This window comes from Porites lutea, chromosome 7 (genome assembly GCF_958299795.1).
Source record: "Porites lutea chromosome 7, jaPorLute2.1, whole genome shotgun sequence".
Lineage (NCBI taxonomy): Eukaryota > Metazoa > Cnidaria > Anthozoa > Scleractinia > Poritidae > Porites > Porites lutea.
The window spans coordinates 34,249,645-34,274,828 of NC_133207.1; the positions used below are offsets into that span (position 1 = coordinate 34,249,645).

Genomic DNA, 25,184 nt, shown 5'->3' on the forward strand with positions numbered 1-25,184 from the left:
TAGATTAAACTTGTCCCGTTTTTGTGTCCTTAGCTGGTTTTCGAGCACAACGTTGTTGCTCGGCTTCTCAGTCGCGTATGGACATTCTGCTTATGTAGATGTTTAGTCAATCCAGCAAATTTACGACAGAACAGGTGAACAGTACAGCTGATAAATCATTTTACTGAGAGACGGACCCAAATTTCTGCAAAAAAGGACGACGTATTTAATAAGCTTATTTTGAAACCCGCCATCGCGATACATTGATAAATTCTTTCCGGTGCGTGGTCAACAATATATACCTCATAGTTCCGGAAAACAAGAAAAGAATGAATATATGAACTACAATACTTACATAAAGAGGAACACTTCTAAAGTTTCAGCTTTTAACGTGAAAAGAAACAAACAATACCTTTGATTCTTGCCACATTTCAGAGAAGAAAGAAGCAATTCCCTGTCTTTCGCGTTCCCTTGAGATTTATAAGCATCAAGCAGCCTAGAGTCAAACAAAAGAAGAATACAGTAAGAACGTCCACGATTCTTTTGTCATGGAAGCCTCTCATAAAAAAACGCATTTTAATATCAAAACTTTTCCAATCAAAAACCTAGATTGCACTTAGCAACTAAAAAAGAAGGTAGAGTGAACATACCTTTTAGGTGTTGGATATTTTTCCAAGATCGCAACTGCTTTGTCTGGAGATACTCCACTGATCTGCATGAGCTGTTTGGCAAATACTTCACTGACAGTCATCACCTTTAGTAGATGTAGTACAAACGCAAGAGAGACTATTTATGATCTGTGAGCGTAGTGAAATGACAGCCACATTTCTACTCATATCATAGTAATTCCCAGATTAACTAGACTAAATGTCACTTTGGTTAGTTACCTGCCTACCATTTTCATAAGTTTGCGTTGTTTTCATTGCTATTCTAAGGTACGTCTTCTATTCACTAAGGAAGTTAGATTTAGAATCACATTGAGTGCGCGCTTGAAGGGCTCGATGGAAAAAGCACTTTAAGTTAAAAATGATTTTGAAATTTTCAGAGCAAATCAGATCACAAGTTATAATTGAGCAAAGACGCTTTACTCCTACAGGAATTTGTTAATAGAATCAATCTACGATAGCGCATAGAATGCAGAAGAGAAATGCCTCTGCTGTGGTTTGTTTTTTTCCGTGTCTACGATAAGAATAGGCTTAACAATCAGCCTTAAATATCTAGTTTATGAAATGTAGTAATAAAAACAATATCCAATTATTTAATGTATTCATCATGTAACCTTTCCCCCCTCTATTTGTGTGTGTAAATATTTCGTACTTTCTGTGTTCGTAATAAAGCATAAAAAAACACACACACACAAGTTTTATGAATAAAAGTGAATCTTGTCAAGCACCTTGTTCTTAACAGTTGAATCGTTGAAGTCTCGGAAATTCATGAGGTACAATCTGTTGTTCCCACACGTGCTGCTGTTCGCACGTGCATCCTCCAATCCTCCTTGACGACAGCTCACTAGTGTCTTATTCTGTTTTTAAAAAAGTGGTAAAAATCATAGCGGTACCAGTACTAATCTGAAATGGCGATTTTCCTATCATTAAACACCTATGTCAATTTTTTCCCCGCCACTGGCCGCGTTAGCGACATTCTAGTCATTTAATATTTGTTTTCGAAGTTTAGGTGGCTATAAAGATGCCCTAACTTTCCCTTCCATGATAAAACTGATAAAACAAACTGCTCATCGTAGTTTTGAGATTTGTATCACAACCCTTTAACTATTTGTCATGGTCTTTTTTATCGAGTCACATATCCTGTTGACTGAAATAGCAGATTTAGGTGGTTATCTAGTAATTACTCTGGCTATAAATAATGGTTATATAGGACTGAGTGGAGTCCAATTCGGTCTGCAATCATACGAATAATTACCAAAATCGGACGATCGCGAAGCGGGAGTCCGATATGTTTAATCACGAGTATGATTACAGACCGAAGTGGACGACAAGAAGTTTTGTTACCAATTGATCATAATTACAACGAAATTTATGACAATTTAGGTTTTTTTAAATCAAAACACAAAAAGTTCCGAGAGTTTTTTTTTGGTGGCAGAGTGAAAAAAAAAGCCATTTAAATGGCTTATGCGCGCGTGCGATGGCGCGTACTGCCCAATTAACTTGCGCATGACGCGTACTGTCCTATTAGTGCTGAAAAGCCAATAAATTTTGAGAATTTATTTATAGTCATGATTTTAATAATAGAGTGGTTTTCGTTTGAGTGTCGTAAAACCAAAACCACAGTAATTACTCTGGCCAATCACATAGGACACAGACAAGACATTGAACCAATCAAAGCTCGAAGTAATTACATGTGGCTGACGCAAAGCGCGGGAAAATGCATGCGAGCGCGTCACAATTGGTTTTGGTTTTACTTCTGAAAAGGTGGCGCGAATCTTTTAAGCCAATCGCATCGTGTAGAAAGTGCAAAACCAATTACTTTTCGACACTCAAATGAAAACCGCTCTAATCATCATCATGATCATCATCAAAACAATCCAATTTATGTAATGTCCATTTTTTGACTGGCCAGCCGCAACAAGAAAAACTCTCCTCACCCTATAACACACAATTATTTCTGTTGCAAAACATGTTCACTTTGGGGTATGTAACGCTGCCCCGCCAGCGAGCAAATTTCGTGCAACTTCTCTCCCAATAAAACTGCGAAGTCAATTTGCGCCATTTGATAAGGACAAAAATAAGCCTTATTTATACAGAACATCGAACAACGGACAAATGCAGCTGCAACTTACTAAGTAAAGCTTCTGTAAGTGTCGAGTCATCACTGTTAAGTAGGCAACAGACTCCTTCAGGTCATGAGTTCGCTTTACAAAAAATCCATCTACAATCTGAAGTATAAAAAAAATACAATTAGGGAACGGCATAAAGCCGGGGAAACAAGATGGTACCACAGACACACCAAACTTCATCCTGATTGATAGCTCAGTTGGTAAACAGCCGGCCTGAGATCCGGGAAGTGACAAATTGTACAACTGTCTAGTGGTCTATAGTACCAGCAAGTACAGTTAAGAAACCCGCTAACCTTAACTCGGAAAACGAAAACAAAACGAAAACAAAAAAAACTACGAGTTAGCGGGGTAAAATTTACTAAACGTTTAGCTAGAGGGAAAGTAATCATTAGTCCGAATTTGCGGCTAATTTGGGTTAACCTACATATATAGTTTGAATTAACCTACATATAGTTTGAATTAACCTACATATAGTTTGAATTAACGGGAGTCACGTAAACAAAATAGTTTTGAGCTTCTAACCAACCTGAGTATTGACAATAGCTTGTAACAGCGTGCTCTCTGGAAGGCTCATGTGTTGTATGGAACCAAAATCCTCCACGAGATAGATTGGATGTTTAAGGCCACAGTGACGCAAACGAAACTGCACCAAACAAACAAGAGTGATATTTATACATCTCCAGGTTGAATGAAGAGGAATTTTTTCACGATTCATTTGGTAATTTTTTGGAAAATCTGAAAGTTTAAACCTTTCCCTCGGGTTGTTATGACAAAGGAACACTGCTAAAGTTGTATCAAAATTTTTAGTAGCTATGCAAGTAAAAAAAAAAAGTAAATTCTAGTTGAAAATGATACAACTTGAATGCAATAATGGTTTTGTCATGAGCTTGCTGCACACGGACATTGTAAAAGGCCTACCTTTCCTTGAGTTGTTAGGGAGAACAAGCAACAACTACTGTGACGGCAACGAGAACGTCAAAGAAGCAACAGGTTTAAACAAGCAAAGCTACAGGGGCGGATCCAGGATTTTGTTTAGGAGGGGGTGCACTCGTCTCTTGCTCTACTTCAACACCAATAAACCACATAGTTTTTTTTTGCAGAATACCAGTTGTATTAGAAAACCGCAGGTCATTTTTAGTGTCGTCACGCAACGCTCCTCGAGGGAGGAGCGTTGCGTGACGACACTAAAAGCGGCTGTGTAGCAGACTATCTCCTCCCCTGTTCCTTTCCTTTTTTTTCGTTACTCAGGCAAACAGAGCGCCCACTCAGTAAGGTATTGGGACGAGGATGGGACTGGGGTTACTGTGTCCCACCCTCATCACATGATGATTATTACAACTTTCTCATTCACTACCGAGATTAAAAATGTACCATCTTTGCAGGTCTTGAAAGTATTGCAAAACAAAAAACCCAATTTTACACCTATCTTTATCCGTTGCTTTTCAGTAAAGGGAATCTGAAAAATGTTAATCCTAATAAAATTAAAAATTAAAAAAGAAGTATAAGATTTAAAAACAAAACCTTTTGCTCGCGGAAACGACCGTCGGTAATACTGGAACAAAGATCGTCCATTCTCTTCCGCTCAGCTATGTAATCCAGCACCAACTCACGAGCGACAGGAACTGACAAACAACCTGAAACATTCCAAACTAAGCATCTCACTAATAACCACATCAAGAGCTTTACCGACAGGAAGAGAAGTTGACATTATAAATAGGAATCGCTGTAAAGTTGTTGTAACTTTCAATTAATAAATGTAGATCTAAATTTGTATGATAAGTTTAAAGAGAAAAAGAAAAAAAAAAAAGCCCTCTCGCAATTCGAGAGGTCATTGCAAGTCCACTTTCCATGGATTCTAGGTAACCCGCAAAGATTATGACTGGCAAGGCAGACGTCGATCTTTCTCTGCTATCGAAGGCTACCAAGAATCGCGTTCTTATAAATCAGCTGGTACCTAGCATCTTGATGATGAAAAAATATGAATAAGGCAAGACGAAATTGCACAAAACCTCCCCCCATCCCCCCCCCCCCCCAACAAACACACACCCCAGGCTGGTCAACTGAAATTTGAACATCAAGTAAAAAAGCATACCCTCCCCTCCCACCGGATGAGGAGTGATTTAGCCACGCAGCTGACACATACGTGCGAGACACACGTGAGAATCCACTTAGAAACTTGTCCAGTGCTTTACACAAAACACAGAAGATTGCAGTGACGTACCAGGTCTAGGAGTAGTTCTTTCACGAGCCACCCACAGGAAGTCACCAAGCTGCAGTTTCCGAACATCAAACTGAACTCCTGAGAAAGAAATTAAAAACAAAGCTGGTCCTTAAAAAAATTGATTATTTTCTCAACGCCGGTGTACACAACTTTGACGCAAAAAACGTGTTTCCTTTTTTCATACTTCCAAATCCATTTCTAGTAGATCTAATCAGGCAAATAAGATTTCTCAGACTGACTCTGTCCTGAGGGACAAGGATTCTCTTGGCCTTATTGGACCTCTTTTAACTCAACTTGCCAGTCATTACTACTCAGTCGCAGAACTTTTAATATCCATTACAGACAGCAGAAGATATGCTTACCCATCCCCCCTCAGGTGCTATCAAGACACGTGAAAAGTATTTTAATTCCTCAACAATGCAATTAGTTGCACTTTAACCGCTTCCACCAATAACGAACCATCTCATACCATTTTTCTTCAGTTCAGGTATAAGAGCTTCTTTCCTTGATTTGGCTTGCCCTCCAGTTGTCTCAATGACATCAACACATAAAATAATGTCAAACGTTCCTGCGATAAAAAAAAATTCACACATTAATACAAACCTACACTTATTAAAAGGGTGGAAATGTTTTCGGCAAAACAAAAACTTTTCTTCATTGGCTTAGATAGAATAAGTTCTGTACTTAGAAAAATAAACCTCAAGTCTTCTCTTTTATACGTGGCTTGCAGGCAAGGGAAAGGGCAATTCAATCACGCAGAAGCGCTCATGGCATTCACGCCCATTCCCCCTTCCTGTTGTTTGTCTGGGAGGCAGGCTAACGTTACATGTATTCAGAACTGACCTGCAGCTTTAATTCAGGAATCCCTTATGAGAATGAAACAGTTCAGTGAAACATGCACTCAGCAAACATGGGAGAAGAGTTGAGAGGCTATTGCTGAGAAAAGGTCATGGTAGAGGGGTTCAAACAAAAGGGAGAGAATGTGACAGGTCAAACAAAGTGGCCAAATATAGAGCTATAGCTACATTAAAGGAGAAATTTAAACACTGTGACGATCATAATTGTCTGATCACATGCAATAAATTTGATGCCTAAGTTAGTCAATTAATATTTTTATTCACCTGGTCTCAAGATAAAGTCAGAAGTAACTGATGATGGATCCTCCTCTTGTATCCTGGCAACAAAGTAAAGTGATTTTCTGTTAATGCCAGTTTTAAATCCTTTCCAGCTACTGCCAATAACAGACTGCATCAGGTTTTAACTTTTGTATTTTACCCCTTTGTAACTAAACAACGTAACAAAACATCTTTGCTTACCTTGTTTTAATTCCTTCTTCTCTCGTTTCTTTTATGCTGGTAAAACTATAACCGCTTGCAGATTTCATCGGGAGATCTTCAGGTTCATCCTCATCTACACATACAAGTTGCACTGGTTTTTTTCGCTCACGTGTTTTATCATCTGAATGGCAACTTGGTGGAGACTGAGTACAGTCAACAGTAAATGGTGGAGCAGAACTTGTCCCTGGCGACAAACTCTCCCCTGTTACAGTTTCCAGCTTTTCTGCTAATTCACAACCTGCGTTTGTCAAGGAGTACCTACAAAAAAAAAACGACAAAGGTTTCACATTAGCAATTAAAACTAGCAATAACCGAAGGTTAGAAAGTGTGGGCGACAATGATCGGAGGTCCAAACGCTTTTGCTCCATCTCTGTGCTTTGCGTAAGTTTCACATAACAGATGGCCAAAACACGCGGGATCAGATTACGAAACGTGCGTGATCAAATTGCGTTTTGTGCATTCCGTTCATTCTTAGTGGAAGTCCAAACAAATGCTGGCTACATACATGCGACGCATGAAGACGATCGTAACAGTACTTTTCAGTTTACTAGCTTGGAAGTTAATGTACATAATTATTAAGACCTTAAGTCACCAAAAATTCAAGTAATAAGGATGTAGACTTACATACATATATGTAATTATGTGAGACAAATTTACCTAGCAGGGTTGTTTGTTTTGATGATAAAGCCTTTTCTGATCAAGGTGGACATGGATGACCAAGCTGTGTAATGACTTCCTGGGTCAGGCTGTCAAAATTAACATTTTAATATTTGCCACTTGGACATTTCCCAAAATCTACCTTGTTTGTCCCCCAAAATTTTGCATATCAAGCATTGTTTTCAATTTCTCCTGGGAAGGCTGTAATTCCCAGGAGAAATAAAAAACAAAGGTAATGCAAAGTTTGGGGGGGGGGGGGGGGGGGCAAACAAGGCGTATCATAGAAGATGTGCAAATGGCAAATTGTTAGTCACCAACCTCATAATTAAATCGCTTCAAATTTGTTTGACTTGAATCAGGTCACAAGACAGTCCTTTACACTAATATTATTATGATAATTATGACAGTAGGTAATTACATGTACATGCAATTAATTGACTCTTACAAGATGAAATATATTAATTTATGCAGTCCTATGTATATAGATTCATGAGTACTGTACATACTAGCACATGAGTTTAGCAAGCTATATTTGCTGTAAGAATTTTTATCGAGCTTGTTGGAGCAAATAATAGGTACATAATTAAACACAATAATTACCATAGTGAAGGATGCTTCACAGAAAGGTTGGGCTTCTTTTTGCAACTCAGCTCTCGTCATGTATCCTTGATAGTTAGGTCTCTTTAAAGTAAAAACAATTCATTATACATGATAAGTGTGCAAAATATAAAGAAAACATTAACCATCAGCCAGTCTACATGAAAATTGCAAATTCAGATAAAAATCTTAGATGACGTAATAGCCATATACCATTAGAACTCTTCTGGCAGGGAAGGGTGATGGGGAATTCAGGAAAGCCTGAAATATATTCTCCTGGCTTTCCAGGCTTATACAGTGTCAACTCTCTCTTTCCAGGAATTCTTGGAAAGCCAAGAGAGCCACTTGGCTTTCTTAATCAATAAAAAGATCTTAAAAAAATTGTGTGGAGGCAGTAAAAGTGGAGTCAAAACCGAGAAAAGTACTATGAGAGATGCAATTAAGGGGCTGCATCCTTAGAACCAATGAATTTTTTTTTATACAATATGTATAATGAAGTGAAAAGTGAAAAGTTCACTTCAATAACTAAAATACAGTGGTACCATGTAATTGACTAAATAGTAAACAACCTGGCTTTCTTGGTACAAAGTTAGCATCAAAGCATAAGGTCCTGATCTGTAAGTGGGGATGTATTCTCGCACAACTTTCTTCCTGGGTTTCTTCTTCTAAAATATGCAATTCATTCATACAACATTAAAAATATATAATTACCGGCATATCATTTTTTGAATAGTTTTATTACTAACACTGAAAACTGAACCATTAGACTTCCCTGTGTCAAAGAACCCTGATACATGTCTGAAGTATTTTTTGGAAAGGTCAAGAACATGCTAGCAGTCAAATAAAAGGTCTAAAGGAAGGGTGAAAACAGAGAGTGAGACTCTAAAGCCAACGCTTCATGCCTTGAAAACCAACTGTCTTGCAGTCTGTGTTTTGTAAGGACAATCATCTAGCACATTAGTATTGTACCTTAGGTGTTTTTTTCACTGCAGGATCATTGTCTAAATCCACTAATGGAGGTGGTGGAACACACATTGTCCGATCCAAAGGATTTGAATCTGATCTTAACTCTTCCTCCTCCTCCTGTTCATCATCACTGTCAACAGCTACAGAAAAAAATAGATAACAACATAAATAGCTTATATGTATTATAAGGTTTCCTTCGGTCTAATGTGCAACAGCTGGTGAATGTTCCAGCCATCCCTTCCCTTGTCCCTCACCTGCCAAGGGGACATTATAAGGAATGGAAGATTAACCCTTTAAGCCCTAAGAGTGATGAGCATCAAATTTCTCCATGTAATATCAATGCAAATGTAAAACAGAGTGGACATGATCACACTAGATGAATCTAGTTGATACTTCAACAAATTCTCCCCACTACTTTTATTGAAAGTGTACAGCGATAACAAATGAGAATTTGAAGTTTGATATTAGGGTTTAAAGCATTAACCCTTTAAGCCCCAAGATCCACATACAAATTCTCCAGACTGATCTCCATACATTTCTTTTAAGAATAGTTGAGAGAATTTGGTTTAAGATCAAAGCATTCTCTCATTAGTAATCAATTAAGTAAATTATTCTCATAACCTTTACTTTTTGATGATCTGCTGATATTGTTGGGAGAAATTGATGTTGGTCACTCTTGGGACCTAAAGGGTTAAGAGAGTCTCAAAGGCAAGAATATCTATAGTAAAGTAAATTATATCTCAAACTACAACCAGTCTATATTGCTTTGGAGCTTTAATGTTAGAGACAATGGAGACAGCATTTGATAGATTTGTTAATTTATGCCAGAGAAATATCCCTCAATGCACCTTGTTGATTACTGGCATTATACTTTGCCATAGCTTCATCAAGCCTGCGAGCAATCATCTCACCTGTGAAGTCAAAACAAAACAATATCCAGGACTGTAAACATTTTTTCTGCCGATCTCATGAAAAGATTTACTACTGACAGAAAGACTAGGTAAGAACTTTTCCAGTCAATTACAGGAAAGCAGGGTTGACAAACACCAGTTAGAGAAATTTTTAAGGAAGTGTTGCCATATCACTTACACTATCTTAAGTTCATAAAAAATGAACAGGGCAATGTTTCAGAGAGTAATATTTGCAGGTTCATGTGCAGACATGCAGGTGTGACTATTTTAATAAAAGCTCATGTAAGTTTCTCCAACCCTTGCACCCACACCTTCCACTGTAAGTAAAAATCAGTGATAATAATATATAATTTGCAATTATCAAAACAATGGACCACATTGTATTATTACAAGAACCTATGGTAGGTCAACAGTAGATCGATCAGATGGTGATAATGACCATGACAGCAAGATTTGGGCAGAAGCAACCTTGAACTGCTTGTTCTTAATTTCAAACCCTGCACTGCAGAATACATCATGCTTTCAGTTGCTGTTTAACATTATGTTTAAATTTAACTAAAACCAATGGATATGACTCTGTGGACTTTGTTGCATTCTCTGAAACATAAGGATATCAGACTGGCACCTCACAACGTAAATATGGACAATAGGTAGCTTCAGGTAAAGAAACTCTTTCTGCTTCCCACATCTTCAACTGAAGGCTTAGAATCAATCTGCCTTATGCTCTTAACATTAAACTTGTGTCACCCTTATTACAACTTTTTAAGCTCTTACCAATATTATCAAGAATCATTGCATCCTTTCCACAACGCAGAGGTAAAGGATACTTCCTTACAGCTGAAGCAGCCTAAAAAGAACAAAATACACTGCAATAAGGGACATTACTCCTATATAATAATTATGTTAATGTTCTTGGCCAAAGTGCTCAAAGTAAGAGTATAGGCTGGGGCAGGCATGGGATGAATGTTGACCCCCTTCCATTTGTGTAGTCCAGGGACTTTCCTCGGGATATTTAATTTGGGAACCCTAAACAGTGCATTTTAGCGTATTTTGAGCAAAAAGGAAAAGAATTTTAGCCATTGCAATTTTATTATATTTTACTTATGTTCACCTTTTTTTTTCATCTATATTATGTCTACTTTTATCACACAAGTGTTGGGAAACAAACACTACTTGTCATTATTATCCCAGCCCAAAATGTTATTGTGAGAACCAGTACTAATGTGTCAACTTAATGGCGAATTTTGGGGGCTGGAGCTTCTGAAAATCACTGCTAAATTGGACCAAGGATGGGGCATTTCAATAGCCGATACGTAAAGAAAACTTTTAACTAAAACATAACCCTACCAACATTATTTTTGATCAAAGGCATGAGATTTGTAAGCTGACAAGAGTGCAGGAAATTTTTGTAGAGGTCCCGGTCATATCCAAAGATGTCTGACTATTTTCTTAACATACCTGAAGGTGTTGAAGATTTTTCAAGCTGTTATAATTGTCTGACAGGAAGATTTATGAAACATGTATGCCCCAGAACTCTTTTCTTGGTTAATATTAATCAGACAATAAATGCGCATTTTCCAAGGACTGAAATGACTCACTCTTATAAACACAGTTTATGAAGAGTTTTCATTAAGACTTTTCAAAGTATGAGAGTAGAATTAACTGTTAAGACAGGGGCAAAGGGGTTAGGGGAGGGTGGTGGGAGTGGGGGGGGAGAACTATACATAAGGTATATGTAACCTGAGGTGCCACCCGCGAAAAATCTTGTACAGAAACTATAAAACTATAATTAAATTTGATGTCGTGGGAGAAGGACACGCTACAAACTACAGTTTTTGTATATCCAAATAAGCTGAACAGACTAAAATGATTAGAAAAATTGCATCACCTGAAATCACAGCCTTCATTTTTGGAAGCTTCCCAAACAGCTTGTATAGCAGGCGCTTTATGGCCAAGTAAGGCAAATTCGGCATTTTGTACGAGGTACAATACAAGTACGACACACACGAGGTGAGGGGAAGAGAAAAAATAAAGTGCCTGTTACTAGTCCATTATTCTTGTTCTTCTCACATTCACAACATGAATATCGTGCTCCAACTGGTTAATTGATGACACGTTGTTGTGGCGAAATTCTAGAATGTTTGTCTGGAACAAAAATTGGCCGTCACGTAGTCATGTTATTTTGATGATGCTCTTCAAGAAGCTCTTTGTTTATTTCCAAATGTTCGAGCCATAAAAATATGGAAATGCTTAAATTTTTGCTAAAGAGGAAGGATGTTCTTGGATTGCTTCCAAATGGGTTTGGAAAAATGCTGAATTAACAACTTTTTGAAATAAAGTGTTGACAGGCCAAACATGACTCATAAGCTGGTGTTAATGGGAAACATGACCTTAGAGTTTGTTTGAACAACAGGTTTTCCCTCTTTACTTTCTGGTCATTGTCTTTGGACATTCTTAACTTTGACTTTAAATCTTATTTTTTGGTGCACTGAGTCACATTTAGACGTGATTCATGCACTAATTGAGTAATTATTTCCTGTGGTTTATGCTACTGTAGGTATTTCTGGTAGCAAGAGAGGTGGCAACTTTTGCGTATATAATGGATTGTGTTTTGATTGGTGAACTCTATTAATTGACATCACTGCTGTCAGTCAATATTTGTGGGTGTAGGTAGGCAGAAGAGCCAGAACAATGGACTCAGGTAACAAGAGCTGTTTCTTTATCTCTTCCCCTCACCTCATGCTTCACGCAAAATGCCATGTTTGCCTCACTTGGCTCATAAAGCGCCTGTTATGCTGGCTACTTCTCAAACAGAATGGTGTGAAGCATTTGATTTTCTATAAACCGGAATTTCCAGTTCCTATGTACAGTTGAACTTGTATTAAGCAGCATCATATTAAGAGGTCACCCTCTATTAAGTGGTCATTTTTCAAAGTCTCAAAAATTACTTCCCTTGATGTACTGTAATTTCGACCTCTATTAAGCAGTCACCTCTATTAAATGATCACGGTCGCCATTTGCGAAGTCCCAATGGGACTTTTTCTATTGTCTTGACCTGTATTAAATGGTCACACAGTGTCAATTACTTGTTCAGAAACTCTGGTATGTCATTGTAATATATGTGATAATGTGATTGGTTGTTAAGTAAACCAATCAGGTCAAATGTTACTATTCCAATGTCTTTTTTGCCCATGTTTTTGCACAAGTGACGTCATTTTTCGTGCATTATGACATCATCTATCAACCCTCCCTCATCAATTCTCAATATTTGAAGACGTGGGGGGTTGAAAGCCCTGACTTAGCCATTCCCCGAGGGTGACCACTTAACACAAGTTCCACCATAAATAGTAACTTTTGAGTTTTTAAAAAAGCAGCATACACGCTAAAAGCCAGTCAGGTGTACATTCGGCGTGTTTCCAATCACGTCTCATAAACCACAGTTCATTTCAATTCCCGTAATCCCCTTGTCCCGGCGATTTACATGTATTTTATATTCTGATCTTGTTGTGGTCTCGGAAATGAGATTTCTTTTACCTTGCCGTACGTGTATTGTAGCTTAGAGTTTTTCTCCTTTGCTTCGTCCCGCCAATCTTCAAGCCATTTCAGGAAGAGTGGGTTGGGGCACACCCGCTGTTTTTTGCGATTGCTCATGGTAACCCCCAAATTTTTCTGACACACAAACGTCTACGAGATTAATTTGCCCGCCATTCCCACGCCATGTTTGATCTTCGTTCACGATAGCACCGCTGACGTCAGGCTCAGGAATGTAGGTGACCTGTGGTTGATGTTGCGGTTGATGTTGCGGGTACTGTGGTGAAACTCCTCCAGCAAAGCACTAGCAAAGTTCGGAGGAGAAAGCGTCCAATTTGACCGGGACTCAATTTGACCAGCTCCATCTGCCGTTCACTGCTTGGATGATGTTTATAATAACAGAACTGTGCTGTAAACATGTAAAATTGTTTGGACAAAGCTTTAGACGCCAACGTGGTGGCGGTTGAAAATCTCACCGACTCATTGACAAAAATGATGGATGTCCGGAATCTTAGTTCTGATGTTTTCGGCAATGGGAATCAGGCGAATATTTTAATACAAGATTTAAGTCATGAGAACGTTACTCTTTCAAGAGACGTTGACAAACGCTTTCTGCATCATACTTTATCACTGACTACAAACATTGACGACCGTGATAGGATGTGATTTGCATTTGAATGGAGAAGCGCCGACGAATGGTCAAATGGTTTTTGCCTTATTTTACTTTTCTTCCCACAATCGCCGGACCAAAGCTTTTAAAATTTAAATAGATCAGTGAGGATTTGCCATTATGCGCCTGCAGCTCATTGGCTCTTGTAGCTTATTATGTATTCGTATAGCATATTTATTCCGGAACTAAAAGCGGATACGGGCTGTTTGAACTCCATAATGAACGCTTGAATCAGGTGGAAATCCTTTCCTGCACTTGTCATTTCTGACATCAACGCACCATTTATTCGCTAACCTCCTGTAAACTACGTCCTAAAAATCAAATTTTAGTGTTTTCACTGTTGGGTTTTCACCGTAGCTGGTAATCTCGACTGTTGTTGCTATATGAACATGTCCATTGAGCGTATGAATTTTGTGTACTTACGTTTCATTACTTTCTGGTTATGATGGGACGCACAAGTCTTCCAGTTCACGAACAGGGTGAAAATGGCTGCCATGTTGATGTCGTTGTTCGTCGATCAGACCGAACTTCCCACTATACGAGGTAAGCAAGTGTTGTTTGGGTTTGTAAAAAGTTTGAACTCTCTGTTTTTATTGAGAAATCGCGCTATTTTTTAAACTCAAATTGTTCAGAATGTGGGTTTAATGGTGTGAGCTGAGTGAATGTCAGTTAATAATTCTGACCATAATAAACGTAAGATCAGATTCAGGGCGCTTGTGAGAAACAAAATGCTGTGCTGAAAAATAATGTAAGTTTCTTCGAAACTTTTGAGCGAAAAGACAAATTCGAAATGGCGACATTAATGTTTAATTTTACACACCGGTTTCACGTTGTCGTTATGCGTTCGTGGAAAAATCGAATTAAAAGATTGTGCATCAAATAGGATCGTCATTTTCCCTTTGAAAGGCGTGAAAATAATGTTCTTTTGTTACTGGAACCTCGTTTATTTTTGGTTTCGACGTAGAGCGGCTGGATATTTCTCTAAAAAATATATAAAAGTATTCCCTATCAATGCCGAATTTTTATTGTAAGGGCGATTGAGAGTTTTCACGTTGAACTTCATCTTTATCAACCTTTTCGCGATTGTTGCTTTAATTATCTGCTTTATACCATTCATTGGGCTAAAGCCAAGCGTGGTATTTTTCTTGAAACAGTTTTTGTTTTTCAATGTCTAAAAACAGCACTATCGGGGAAAATAATCGGGTTCTGACAAAAATTGTGTTGGAGCAGTTTTACGACCCATAGGGCACAGACAAATGTCAACAATGAATTATTTATTTTACCTTGTACTGTATCGTGTGTGAGTGTGTTTTTGCCTTAATACAGTTATGAAGGTTGGCGGTGTATATTTTGGCCGCTTTCGTAAAGCCATTTTTGGAGCCTTTTTCCATTAAATGAAATTTCTTACACTATTCTATTGATAAGACTGAACTGAGATCGTTTCATTTGATCAACGCGTGTTCTTTTTACCTCGCTTAGGTTTACACAGTTTTACCGATGCGCGGGTGTTTTGATTCTTTCACATGCAGAAACCACACTGAACATGGTTAATAAGCTTTTATTTTTCTCCCACTATCAGTAAGAAACCATCGCGCGATTTCTGTGCTTTGGAACTTTTGTCGCCATTCCGAGCAGGTGTATAGGAGAGACCACAAGGACAATTTTTTCTCATGCAGCTGCAGATATATCTGGCAGATTTAAGATCGGTGTCGCGGAGAAAAATAAATACATTAAGCTTATTTTATTTTTCGTTCACCGATGACAAGTATTCTTTCATTGCTTATGTAAAGTAGTACGAAAGACTAGTAAATGGAAACAAAAATATAACAACTCTTGCTAACATTGGCATGTTCTTTTTTTATCATAATAATCTTTTAGCTCGGTATTTCTTTCATTTTGACAAGAGAAGTGGCAATAATCGCTAGTTTTTCAGGGTATTGTCAGAAGCTTTTATGTGTACAGCCAGTGGCGACCAGTGTAGTATTTTTCTCACTACATTGCCAACACAACAATACAAACGAGAATTTCATTTATTGTTATGTGCTCATTTTAAAAGTGATGAATCACGGAGGTGTCTTGTCAGTGGATAACAAAGACATTTCCTTAATTTATTTCAGATGGTGTAGTAGTTAGCCAAATCAAACTTTTAATAATAGGTGTATCTCAATTTTTATTATGTATTTGATTTAAAGCATATTTTAAATATTTTCTCTTTAGTTAGGAATTACAGATTCCAAATTGCTAGCAAGAAGTATATAATTTAAAGTTAAACCTAATTCCCGGAACGCCTAGTGGACTATTTTGTATGTCATTAGTTTTGCTTTGAAAATAATATGCTTTTGTAAAATAATTCTGATGCTGTAATTTTTCCACAGATACCTTCAGTTAATTCCTACAACTAAAATAGGGAAAGATCAAGTGACTATAAGTCCCCATCCACACATTACCCATGTTCATGATTTTGAAAACCAAATTTTTTTCTCTGACAATTAACCTCTTGTCCATGCTTATCCAAAAATGTTCGCCATTTTTTGAAAGGCAATTTTACAAAACCTCTATTCATAGTCTATTTGTAAAATCTGTTCAATGCCATATTTTATTACGGCAGGTCTCTTAGCGGACACTCGTAAGCGGACAGCTGTACTTACAGCCATTTCAACTCTATTTCAAACTCTGTATTTTAACATTCCTGTGAGCAGACATTCCCATAGGGGCTGCAGACACTTTCAGGATTTACAATTTAGATGTTGGCTTTGTTTTTAATTAGCTCTTATAAGTGGACACCTGAAATGAAATCTTGTTCACCTCTGAATCTTTTTTTTTTTTCATATCGCTGTTTGTCACAATGAATTTATACATATATATACTTTATTTTTATACTCATCATTTTGCCATTTATATCAGTTTCAGAGTTTGTTTTTTTCAAATACTCATCCTCAGGTTTACTTCAAAACATCAGTTGACTTTTATTTTTTTTGCCTGAATTACAGTGTCGTCAGAAAAACAGTATAGCCAAACACTAACAAAAAGTTTTTTGCTTTCCCAATATTTGTTTGTAACCTGGCAAGCTCCGGTAAGCAGCCATCTAATCCTTACACTTCAAGTGGCCAAATACCGGAACCATTCTTGTATGCGGAAGTTACCGACTCCTTTTTCTCGTCCTGAGGGTGTCTGCTTATGAAAGCTTCCACTGTACTCCATTAAGCCCCTGAAAAATTTGCCAAAAATGTGTTTTGAAGCTAGTCAAGCAGTTGTCTAGACACCGTTGTGCTATAAGACCTAAAACTTACCATAAAGCTATTTACAGGTCATACACTTTGCGGCCTTCTGATCCAGATGCAAAATATTAGCTTGCGAAGTTCAGGCATGCGCAGAAAGTAAAAGTGCGAGATAGTTTTTGGGTTTAAAAGTGACTCAGCAGTCTTGACTTTTACTTTTCCCTTTCTCTCGGAAAAAGCTAAATGTTACTAAATGAGAGGGAAGGTAGGCGGGTAGTGGAAGAAGATTTTCATGGAAATTTTCAGGTCAATGTTACATGGTTTTTTGCCTTTTTCTCCAGTGTCTTTGACTGAATTGTGCTCATTCTGATTTGGTTTGAAAGATCTCTTAACTCTGCACAAGTTAGCAGACAAAGTTGTCCTTGACCATTAAAACTGATGACGTCACAATAAGTAGAAGGGATGTGGATCTGCACAGGTGGTTAAGGGTGGTTCAGGGGCAAATGGGTTAGGTTGAAACAGCATGACAGATACACAAAGGACTGTAAGGCCAGAGGAAAATTTTTTCTTTTAGCCATGTGTGAAAAAAAATAAAACTTGCTCGTTGACCTTTTGGTACTGCCAAAGATGCCACCCATTTGTTTTTTAACAATGGGTCAGATATAAGTAAGACACATCATATAACTAACATTTTCAGATTTTGTTGGTTATTGCCTTTTATTTTCAACTTTGTGAAATTATAATAAAAATATTGCCTACTAACTTGATCAAAATAAATAGGGCAATCATATTAATAGGTTCAGATGGTGATCATCAACTACAGTAATTCTTAGGGAGGAACTATTGTACATTTATTAATGCATTTTAATTGACTGTGTCTGAAGAAAAATAAACCTTGCTGTATTGTATGGAACTGTTAGCAAAGTTTGTACAGTTCTCTTAATAACAAATTATTATTGACCACTCCAGAAATACACACCACACCATAATGCTCTTTGTTTGTCACCCCAAAATTTTGCATAAGCATTGTCTTCAGTTTCTCTTGGGAGTTAAAATGGCCCCAAGAGAAACTGAAAATAAATAATTGTACTAGTACAAACACAATTTGTACCATGAGCAAAATTGAACTACAACAGATATAACCTCAGCTGTTTGACCCTTCATTGAAAGAACGAGGTGGTCAAGATTTTGCTGTCTGGACATCTTTCCTCATAAGCATAATTTGTGACAATTCAAGATGGCAGACTTGTAAAGTGAGAGCATGTGGTTTTAGCCAACAAAAAACAGTCGATCTTTGATTTACAAGGGATTTTGCAATCTAAAATGTAATGTGGATTTTATTTGGGCTGTTGTCTATTCACAACTGAAATTGACTTTTTAATAGAAGCTACAGTCCTGCGCCTTGGGGGCCCTTAAGGAATTTTGAAGTGTGCCATTTCGTTAAAAAGTGCTTGAATCCTGCATTGTCACAGTCTGGTGAGAACACCGATTAATTCAAAAACTTAAATAAGTCAAGGGATAAAATTCAGCCAAGTGGCTGAGATATTCACACCCATGTAATCCTTTCCAACAGTTACTTAGAAGTAATTATCAGCGGTAACAATGTAGAGAGTCCAGTTTTGCTCAAAGTGTGGACCTGGGATTTCGCTTTCAAATGTAACCTTGTATTTGCAGGTTACACTATAATAATAATTATTATTATTTGCAGCCACTAAATTACTTCTACTTTTAAAATTTCCTATAGGTGTTCTATAGTACGTTGTCAAGCTCTACTAGACTACTGATGACCACTGAAATGAATAATTCAGGTAAGTGATGAATAATTCGGCTATACAATGTATGATTGTCTAAATGTTCTAAATAATAAAAGTCCACAGTATTTATCACGTGTAGTCACAATAGTTTGCACATTTGAATGAGGAAAAGTACATGTATATTTTGTTTCATAGTTCCTCCTAATGGGAGTATAATAATAATAATAAAATTGTCAATTATCCGTGATTCTTTTCTCGGATCCCATATTACAGTTGCATGGGCTTAGTGGTACAAAAAATCTTTTTGTAAAAATTCATAGCCAAGCTAAGAAAAAGCTAAATGTTACTAAATGAATGTTAGCTTTAAAATACTCCATATTACTGTTTATTACTATGGTTGATTCAATTTTTATTACCCTGAATAAATGGGATTGTATTCTACTTAGTAACTGAAATGCTTTCTCTGTTAGAAACAACTTGCAGTTTTATTGTCACTGGTTTTGTTTCTTATCTTTCTGTTGTTATTATCATCATTGGACCATTTTTTTCTTTTAACTGGTCTTGTAGCCTGGATATACAGCTGTCTCTCAATAGCTGGAATTTTTGGTGTCAAATGGCAAGGAGCAAGAAGAGATGGCTGTATTTTACAGGCTACTGGTCTTATGAATTCAGCCAGCTTTTTGCTGTGAAATGTTTACTTACTATTTATTTCTTTTCCTTTTCTTCTTTTTCCTTTGTTTTGTTAGTGGTCTTGGCAGCTGGCTTAGCAACAGGAATTCCAGTTGTGGTTCTGGTATCAATATACATGGTCTACTGCTGCTGTCGAAGGAAGCAGGAGGATCGTTCACAAGAACCCCGTCTTTGGAGGAGAGATAGACACTCCTCTCATGACCCATATATTCCACCTTTTGTACCAAGAATTGTACAGAAATTTGTGCAGCATTCTCATCATGGAAAACGCAATAGTAGTAGTGCAACTTCTGCACAGACTTCACCTTTAGAAGAGAAATCTTTTTTCAGTGAAGATTCTGGCTCCTATCGGACAGCCCCCGATGATGGAGGACTATCAGAAAAGCGGCATAGTTTAGGTAGCTTTGAGGCTCTTAATGTTCCAACAGTTAGACGATCATCTCTTCAGCTTAGTACCTCAAGTGGGGAAAGTTCGGAAAGTATATATGAACAAAGAAAAGGTTCTGATGTCAAATCTCCAAAGAATTTCCCCAAAAGTAGCAGCAAGTCATTTGAGTTTGTGAGACCCATTCCTGTTAAACCTCTTATAACCATTACACGAGTAGAGTCTAGAGACGACATGAGTAGTAAAACAGCTGTGTCTGATGTGGAACCCAGTGGACAAAGTCATTCTGATTCGCAGGTTCTTCCAGTTCGGAAGGCACCTAAACCTTCTCGTAGTTTAGATAATGTTTCAGTACCAGGGAGATCAAGTCAAGAGAGAAAAGGTAGCACTGACAGAAGTTTAGCACCAAGAAGGAAAGGAAGCACAGGTGTTTCCAGTGAAGAAAAAAGTAGACAAGCAAGTCTTGGCAAGATTTCTGTAAATATTCCTTCCCAAGTGATTCACAAAGAGACAAAGCGAAGAAGTTCTCAAAGTGGATTAGGCAGACTTAATGTGTCTCTGCAGTATAAACAAACTACATGTGACTTATTTGTAAAGGTAAGTATTCGCTTTGAATAAACTGGATTTTTTAAACAAAAAGCTAGATAAGTTGTGTAAAGTTTTGAATTCACACGGAAAAAAGGGAAATTCAAACTTTTTCAATAAGTTAACCAATCTTTCAGGGAAAATCTTGGTGTTACTTCCCTGGTTCTTTTTTGGGGCTCTCTTTTTATGTGTGATGCATCTACCTGGAACAGCAGAAAGGAAAATGCCCAACTCTGCCCCTTATTTAGTACCCTTGCATGCTTTTCTAAATAGTTTCCTGACCTTTTTGGTTCTAAAATGGCTCATTTTGTTCAAATTTTGTTGACTTAGAAAGCTTAACTGGGGGTTAGTTAGAGGACCGGACGCTACTGTGGCACATAAATGAGCTTGAATTTTTGGCTGGTCTGTCTTTGAGGTCTTATTAAAAAGCATGCTTTTTCCTCCAATGCCTGTACTTCTTGAAGTTATTAGTTGAGATTTGAGGCAACTATTATCATTTTTTTAGTTTTTTTTAATGCCAGGATGTTAATAGCATCTTGATGCATTAAGGCAGGTTGTAATTATTTCTTTCTTTTTGTCCCTAGATTCTGCAGGCTCGTGAATTGCCTCCAAAAGACTTACGCAACAACACTTCTTGTCCTTACATTCGAGTATACGCCCTCCCAACACGTAGACACAACCACAGGACAACAGTAATAGAAAAGAACTTGAATCCCATATGGAATGAACTGTTTATCATCAGTGGCCTAACACTGTCTGAAGTGCGACAACTTGCATTACACTTCTTGGTTATACATCACCAGCCTGTGTCCCGCAATGTTGTTATAGGGGAAGTGATGCTGACATTGGGTGGAATGGACTTGACAGGAGATGAGGTCAATGTCTGGAGAGAACTTCGACCACATCAGTTCCAAAATGTAAGAGAGACTTTCTTTTTAATGCCCTTTTTAATGTGTTAAAATATGTAACTGTATGGCTTGACAAACATGATTACAACTTATTTTTGACTCTAAAATGGATTATCCGGTTACTGATGAACAGGGCCCAAATTTAATTTTTACTTTCAGGCATCATCTGGCAACCAGAGAAAAAAATTTCAGTTTGCCAAATCGAACATTAATTTTTGTTAGTCAACTTGTACATCAAGTTATTGTTTAGTAATTAATGCTAAAAGATTAACGTACCACGTTTCTTCATTTTCCTCAAGAACTCTTTAAATACATCAAGTGAAAGAATCCTCTCCCCTTAGACTCAAGACTGCCCATAACAACTCTACCTAGTGGCTGAGGGGCAACTACTATGAAATCTACTGATTGGTTCCCTCTTTTATCGACAGTGTGAACTTTGTGTATTTAGATTTTGTTTTCAGTTGAATCCTGTCTTTCTGTTATGTTCTGAGATCAAAGACGTTTAGAATGACTTTTGTGAGATCCTCAAAGCATTCACTTTTCGATTTTACAGATCCTTGGAGAGCTACATATATCAGTATGCCATCAGCCTCTGTCCAGTAAACTGTCTGTTACTGTGTTAGAGGCACGGAACTTGCCAAAGATTAGCAGTCTTAATATAGGAGGTACAGAGGTGTTTTTCTTTAAATTATGAAGGAGGATTCTTAATCTGGTTGAGGGTACAGGGATAGAGGGATGGGTGGTTAATAGGTACATGTTTGGGAGAAAAGTAGCTGTTAATGTGTTATACAATGTACCCAGATCATGCGTTTGACCTCCTCAGATGAGAGAAGTTTAAAGAGTTTGACACGTCATCTTGATTTATTATTGTAAGCTTGAATACTGAAAACAGATCTGATACTCCAAACAGTTTCTCCAAGTCACTTCTCATAAACGTGACACCCATCCTCGGATTTTGCTCAAACCTAAGGTTCCTGAATCCTCACTTACCAGTGAAAGACGCGGTGTTTAGCACATTAAAGATTAGGTCAACTTCAAACTCTAAAGGAAAGTGGAGTGCAAGTGAAAAAAGGTTTTTAACCCCTTAAGCCCCAATATCCACATATCAGTTCTCCAGACTGATCTACATACATTTCCATAAAGAATTAGGTGAGAGAATTTGATAAAATTCAACTGTATTATTGAAGTATTTTTTCTTTACCAGTGATCATTTCATTGATTCTCATAACCTGCATCTCTTGTTGATGTATGGATATTGTTGGGAGAAAATTGATGTTGGTCACTCTCTTTCCAGATCCGTATGTTAAGGTTGAACTATACTCTGCCAGTCATCGTGTTGCCAAGAAAAAGACCAGAGTGAAAAAGAAAACAGTCAATCCTAAGTTTGCACAAACATTTACGTTTGACTTGGGAGGAAAGATGTCGCTTGATCATATGACTCTAATGTTCACAGTTCTAGTTCAGGACTCAAGTGGATGCCATGAGCGGATTGGTCAAGTTGTACTAAGTACTGCCGCAGCTGCAGGAGATGGACCGGAGTTTGACCACTGGAGTCAGGTGGTCTGTAATCCGCACTGCCCTATTGACCAGTGGCATATGATTCACGAGTAGCATGGTAACTAACTATCACATGATTGTGTTGAATCCAACAGGGAAAGGTTTGTGCAGAATGGATCTTATAATTGAAGAAGACAATCTGCCCAAATGGTAAAGATAACCAGTAAATTGAAATAAATTCGTATTTGTTAAAAATAATTCAATTTATAAATTATTGGATGAGGCGGAGTATGATATGAAGAATTATACAGATCTCGATCTGCATAATTCTTCATATCATGCGAAAGCCGAATTCAATAATTGCTTTATTATTCATTCAGAATATTGCATAACTCAAAACATGCCTACATGTACCTCTCTGTTGCCGGCAGTTTCAGGATATGAAAGGATGTTTATTCTTCATATAGCAGTGGTCATTCGTCAAGTGGTAGTGTTGCGTATTCTTGCTGTTTTTTCGAGGCATAACTTGTGAAATCTTCTGCAAGTGTCCCCCAGCCCTGTTCTGCCAAGCCAGCTGAGCCACCGCTACGCTTCTGTCTGTGTCGTCTGTGAATTCTTTTTTTCAGTCGAATAAGTTCACGTTTGGCATCGAACGTAGCCTTCTCAGGCTCCAAGATAGTAGAGCAGTCGGACGTAAATTTACAGCATATAAATTTGGTCACATTTGCTGGTCAAGTAGAATTTGCAAGGGTGATTTAAGCCAATATAAATGGATAAATATTTTGAATGAATAACAATGGTTACAAAAGGAAAGAAAGGCCATGTGTAGACATAAAATGGTGTATTTGTATGTCACAGAATCTTTCCGGGAAGACTTGGTATTAAGTTAAATTTGCTTCTCTCTCTCCTACACATTACTCTGTTGTGCTCTACACTTCAAATTTGCCACACAGCTGCTGTTAAGTGACTCTTGAATGTTGACTTGACTGTTGGGCAAAGTGTGTTAATCTGAAGAGCCCATGTAGAAAATTAAAAAGCAGCAGGATAATGACACACAATGTACACCTTTACTTTCACTTATAATCCTTTCAGTCTTGAGCGCGTTGATTTCTCTGGATCATTCTTTTTCCTTGGTTACAAAGCCAAAGATTGTTACGGTCCCAGATGGAACACGACTCCCCATTTCAATGAACGGTCTTTTCAGTTTCTAGGCACTTCGTTATATCGGCGTCCACTGTAAGTGGAACTATATTTTCTTGCATGAGCATAGTTTGTAAATACCTTTGCGCTTGAGTTCAAGACGGTGACTAGAATATCTCAACAAGGTCTCTTGTCAGTTTCAATGGGCTTTGCAATGATAATCATTGTTGTGTTTTACAATAACTGTCCATTATGGTGGAATCCCGATTTTACGGATCCCCTGCCTTGCGGGGGAATGGGAAGTTGGTTCCATTTATCGGCAGCCGGTTCACAAAATATTGGGGAAAGTAGGGGATGGGAGGAGACTCGGGAGTTTTAAGGAAACGAGGATTCTGTTGTAGAGATCAGAAGGTGGTTAGGTTGTTTTGTATGTTTTTTCCCATCACATTGAAGAGGCTTTTTCCCGTTTTTGAATAACAAATTGAAGACAAACACCCGTAGAAACGACATGAATGAAAAACCACTTTATAACTGAGAATCAGAGATAGTGATATATTTTATTGTGTGTGTTCTAAACCATCCATTAAACATCCTTCCTCAGCTTTAGTTCTTTCCCGCAGTCATCAGATCTGTTGCAGTTTGGTCTTTTTACCCCGTTTCTTGCATTTGTTAGCCAAGTAAACTGGTAAAGGAAAGAATTAATTTATCCAGACAGTGGACCACTCTGCAATGGCCACCCTGGCCTGGGACAGAGAAAAAATATCCTTGGTAGGGAAGTGGCCTTTGTAGAGAGGTTAAAACATAAAACAGAAAGAAGCAGAGATTAGCCGTGTTTATACTAGAGGACGTCTAAGACGTCTTAGACGACTAAGACGTCTAGTATAAGTACGGGAAATAAGGCAGACGCATTAATCGTCAGACGAATTAAACGTCTGAAGTTAAGTGCGTCCGATCGACGCACTTAACAGATGAATTAGTCGTCTCAGACGTTTAAGGCGTCAAGTAGAAAAACGGGACGCACTTGACAGTCAGACGTTTAATGCGTCTGGACGTTTAAGACGTCTTCTAGTATAAATGCGGCCATTAGTATGTATACACGTCAGCAGTTGTGCAACTACTGTACAGGGAATGGCACGCCCTTTGCTCGCACAAACCTGATGCAAGATCGGTGGGCAAATTGTTTGAAAATATACTTTTGTATAGAGCAGGTTTTCAAATTGACATCGATGAGATATCACTGAAGCTGGGGAAGTTTGTGTATAGAAAGAAAATAAATAACGCTTCAAGAAGAGTGGAGAGGAGATAAAGAAAACTAAAACCGGCAATATGTAGTGAAACCGCCTG

At 37.8% G+C, this 25,184-nt stretch overlaps 2 protein-coding genes across 2 annotated transcripts in view; one reads left to right on the forward strand and one right to left on the reverse strand.

The window, feature by feature from the left end:
• The window catches only part of LOC140944119 (crossover junction endonuclease MUS81-like), a 13,336-nt gene extending 152 nt beyond the window's left edge, over positions 1-13,184 (reverse strand). Inside the window, exons 1-18 of the mRNA XM_073393242.1 lie at positions 12,997-13,184; positions 10,237-10,309; positions 9,400-9,462; positions 8,555-8,691; positions 8,155-8,250; positions 7,589-7,669; positions 6,989-7,077; positions 6,311-6,589; positions 6,116-6,168; positions 5,464-5,562; positions 4,995-5,072; positions 4,295-4,407; positions 3,300-3,416; positions 2,777-2,872; positions 1,373-1,501; positions 630-733; positions 392-475; positions 1-184 (exon numbers count right to left, since the gene is read on the reverse strand). The exon at positions 1-184 is cut by the window's left edge and continues 152 nt beyond it. Coding sequence (XP_073249343.1) covers positions 121-184; positions 392-475; positions 630-733; positions 1,373-1,501; positions 2,777-2,872; positions 3,300-3,416; positions 4,295-4,407; positions 4,995-5,072; positions 5,464-5,562; positions 6,116-6,168; positions 6,311-6,589; positions 6,989-7,077; positions 7,589-7,669; positions 8,155-8,250; positions 8,555-8,691; positions 9,400-9,462; positions 10,237-10,309; positions 12,997-13,113 — 1,872 coding nt within the window. The 5' untranslated portion in view covers positions 13,114-13,184 and the 3' untranslated portion in view covers positions 1-120. The remainder of the gene's footprint in view (positions 185-391; positions 476-629; positions 734-1,372; positions 1,502-2,776; positions 2,873-3,299; positions 3,417-4,294; positions 4,408-4,994; positions 5,073-5,463; positions 5,563-6,115; positions 6,169-6,310; positions 6,590-6,988; positions 7,078-7,588; positions 7,670-8,154; positions 8,251-8,554; positions 8,692-9,399; positions 9,463-10,236; positions 10,310-12,996) is intronic.
• Positions 13,185-13,265: 81 nt separating this feature from the next.
• LOC140944121 (synaptotagmin-1-like) lies at positions 13,266-23,991 on the forward strand. The gene is made up of 6 exons (XM_073393244.1): positions 13,266-14,206; positions 18,626-18,689; positions 19,382-20,307; positions 20,880-21,212; positions 21,757-21,868; positions 22,498-23,991. The coding sequence occupies exons 2-6, from the start codon at positions 18,665-18,667 to the stop codon at positions 22,812-22,814; spliced, it is 1,713 nt and encodes a 570-aa protein (XP_073249345.1). The 5' UTR covers positions 13,266-14,206; positions 18,626-18,664; the 3' UTR covers positions 22,815-23,991.
• Positions 23,992-25,184: the final 1,193 nt, after the last annotated feature.

What these genes read in the sequence shown, in the direction of transcription:
- LOC140944121 (XM_073393244.1), top strand. Translation starts at nt 18,665, where the DNA reads ATGACCACTGAAATGAATAATTCAG. An exon ending in CACTGAAATGAATAATTCAG is followed by an intron (nt 18,690 to 19,381) that starts GTAAGTGATGAA and finishes TTGTTTTGTTAG; the next exon opens with TGGTCTTGGCAGCTGGCTTA. An exon ending in TAGCAGTCTTAATATAGGAG is followed by an intron (nt 21,869 to 22,497) that starts GTACAGAGGTGT and finishes CTCTCTTTCCAG; the next exon opens with ATCCGTATGTTAAGGTTGAA.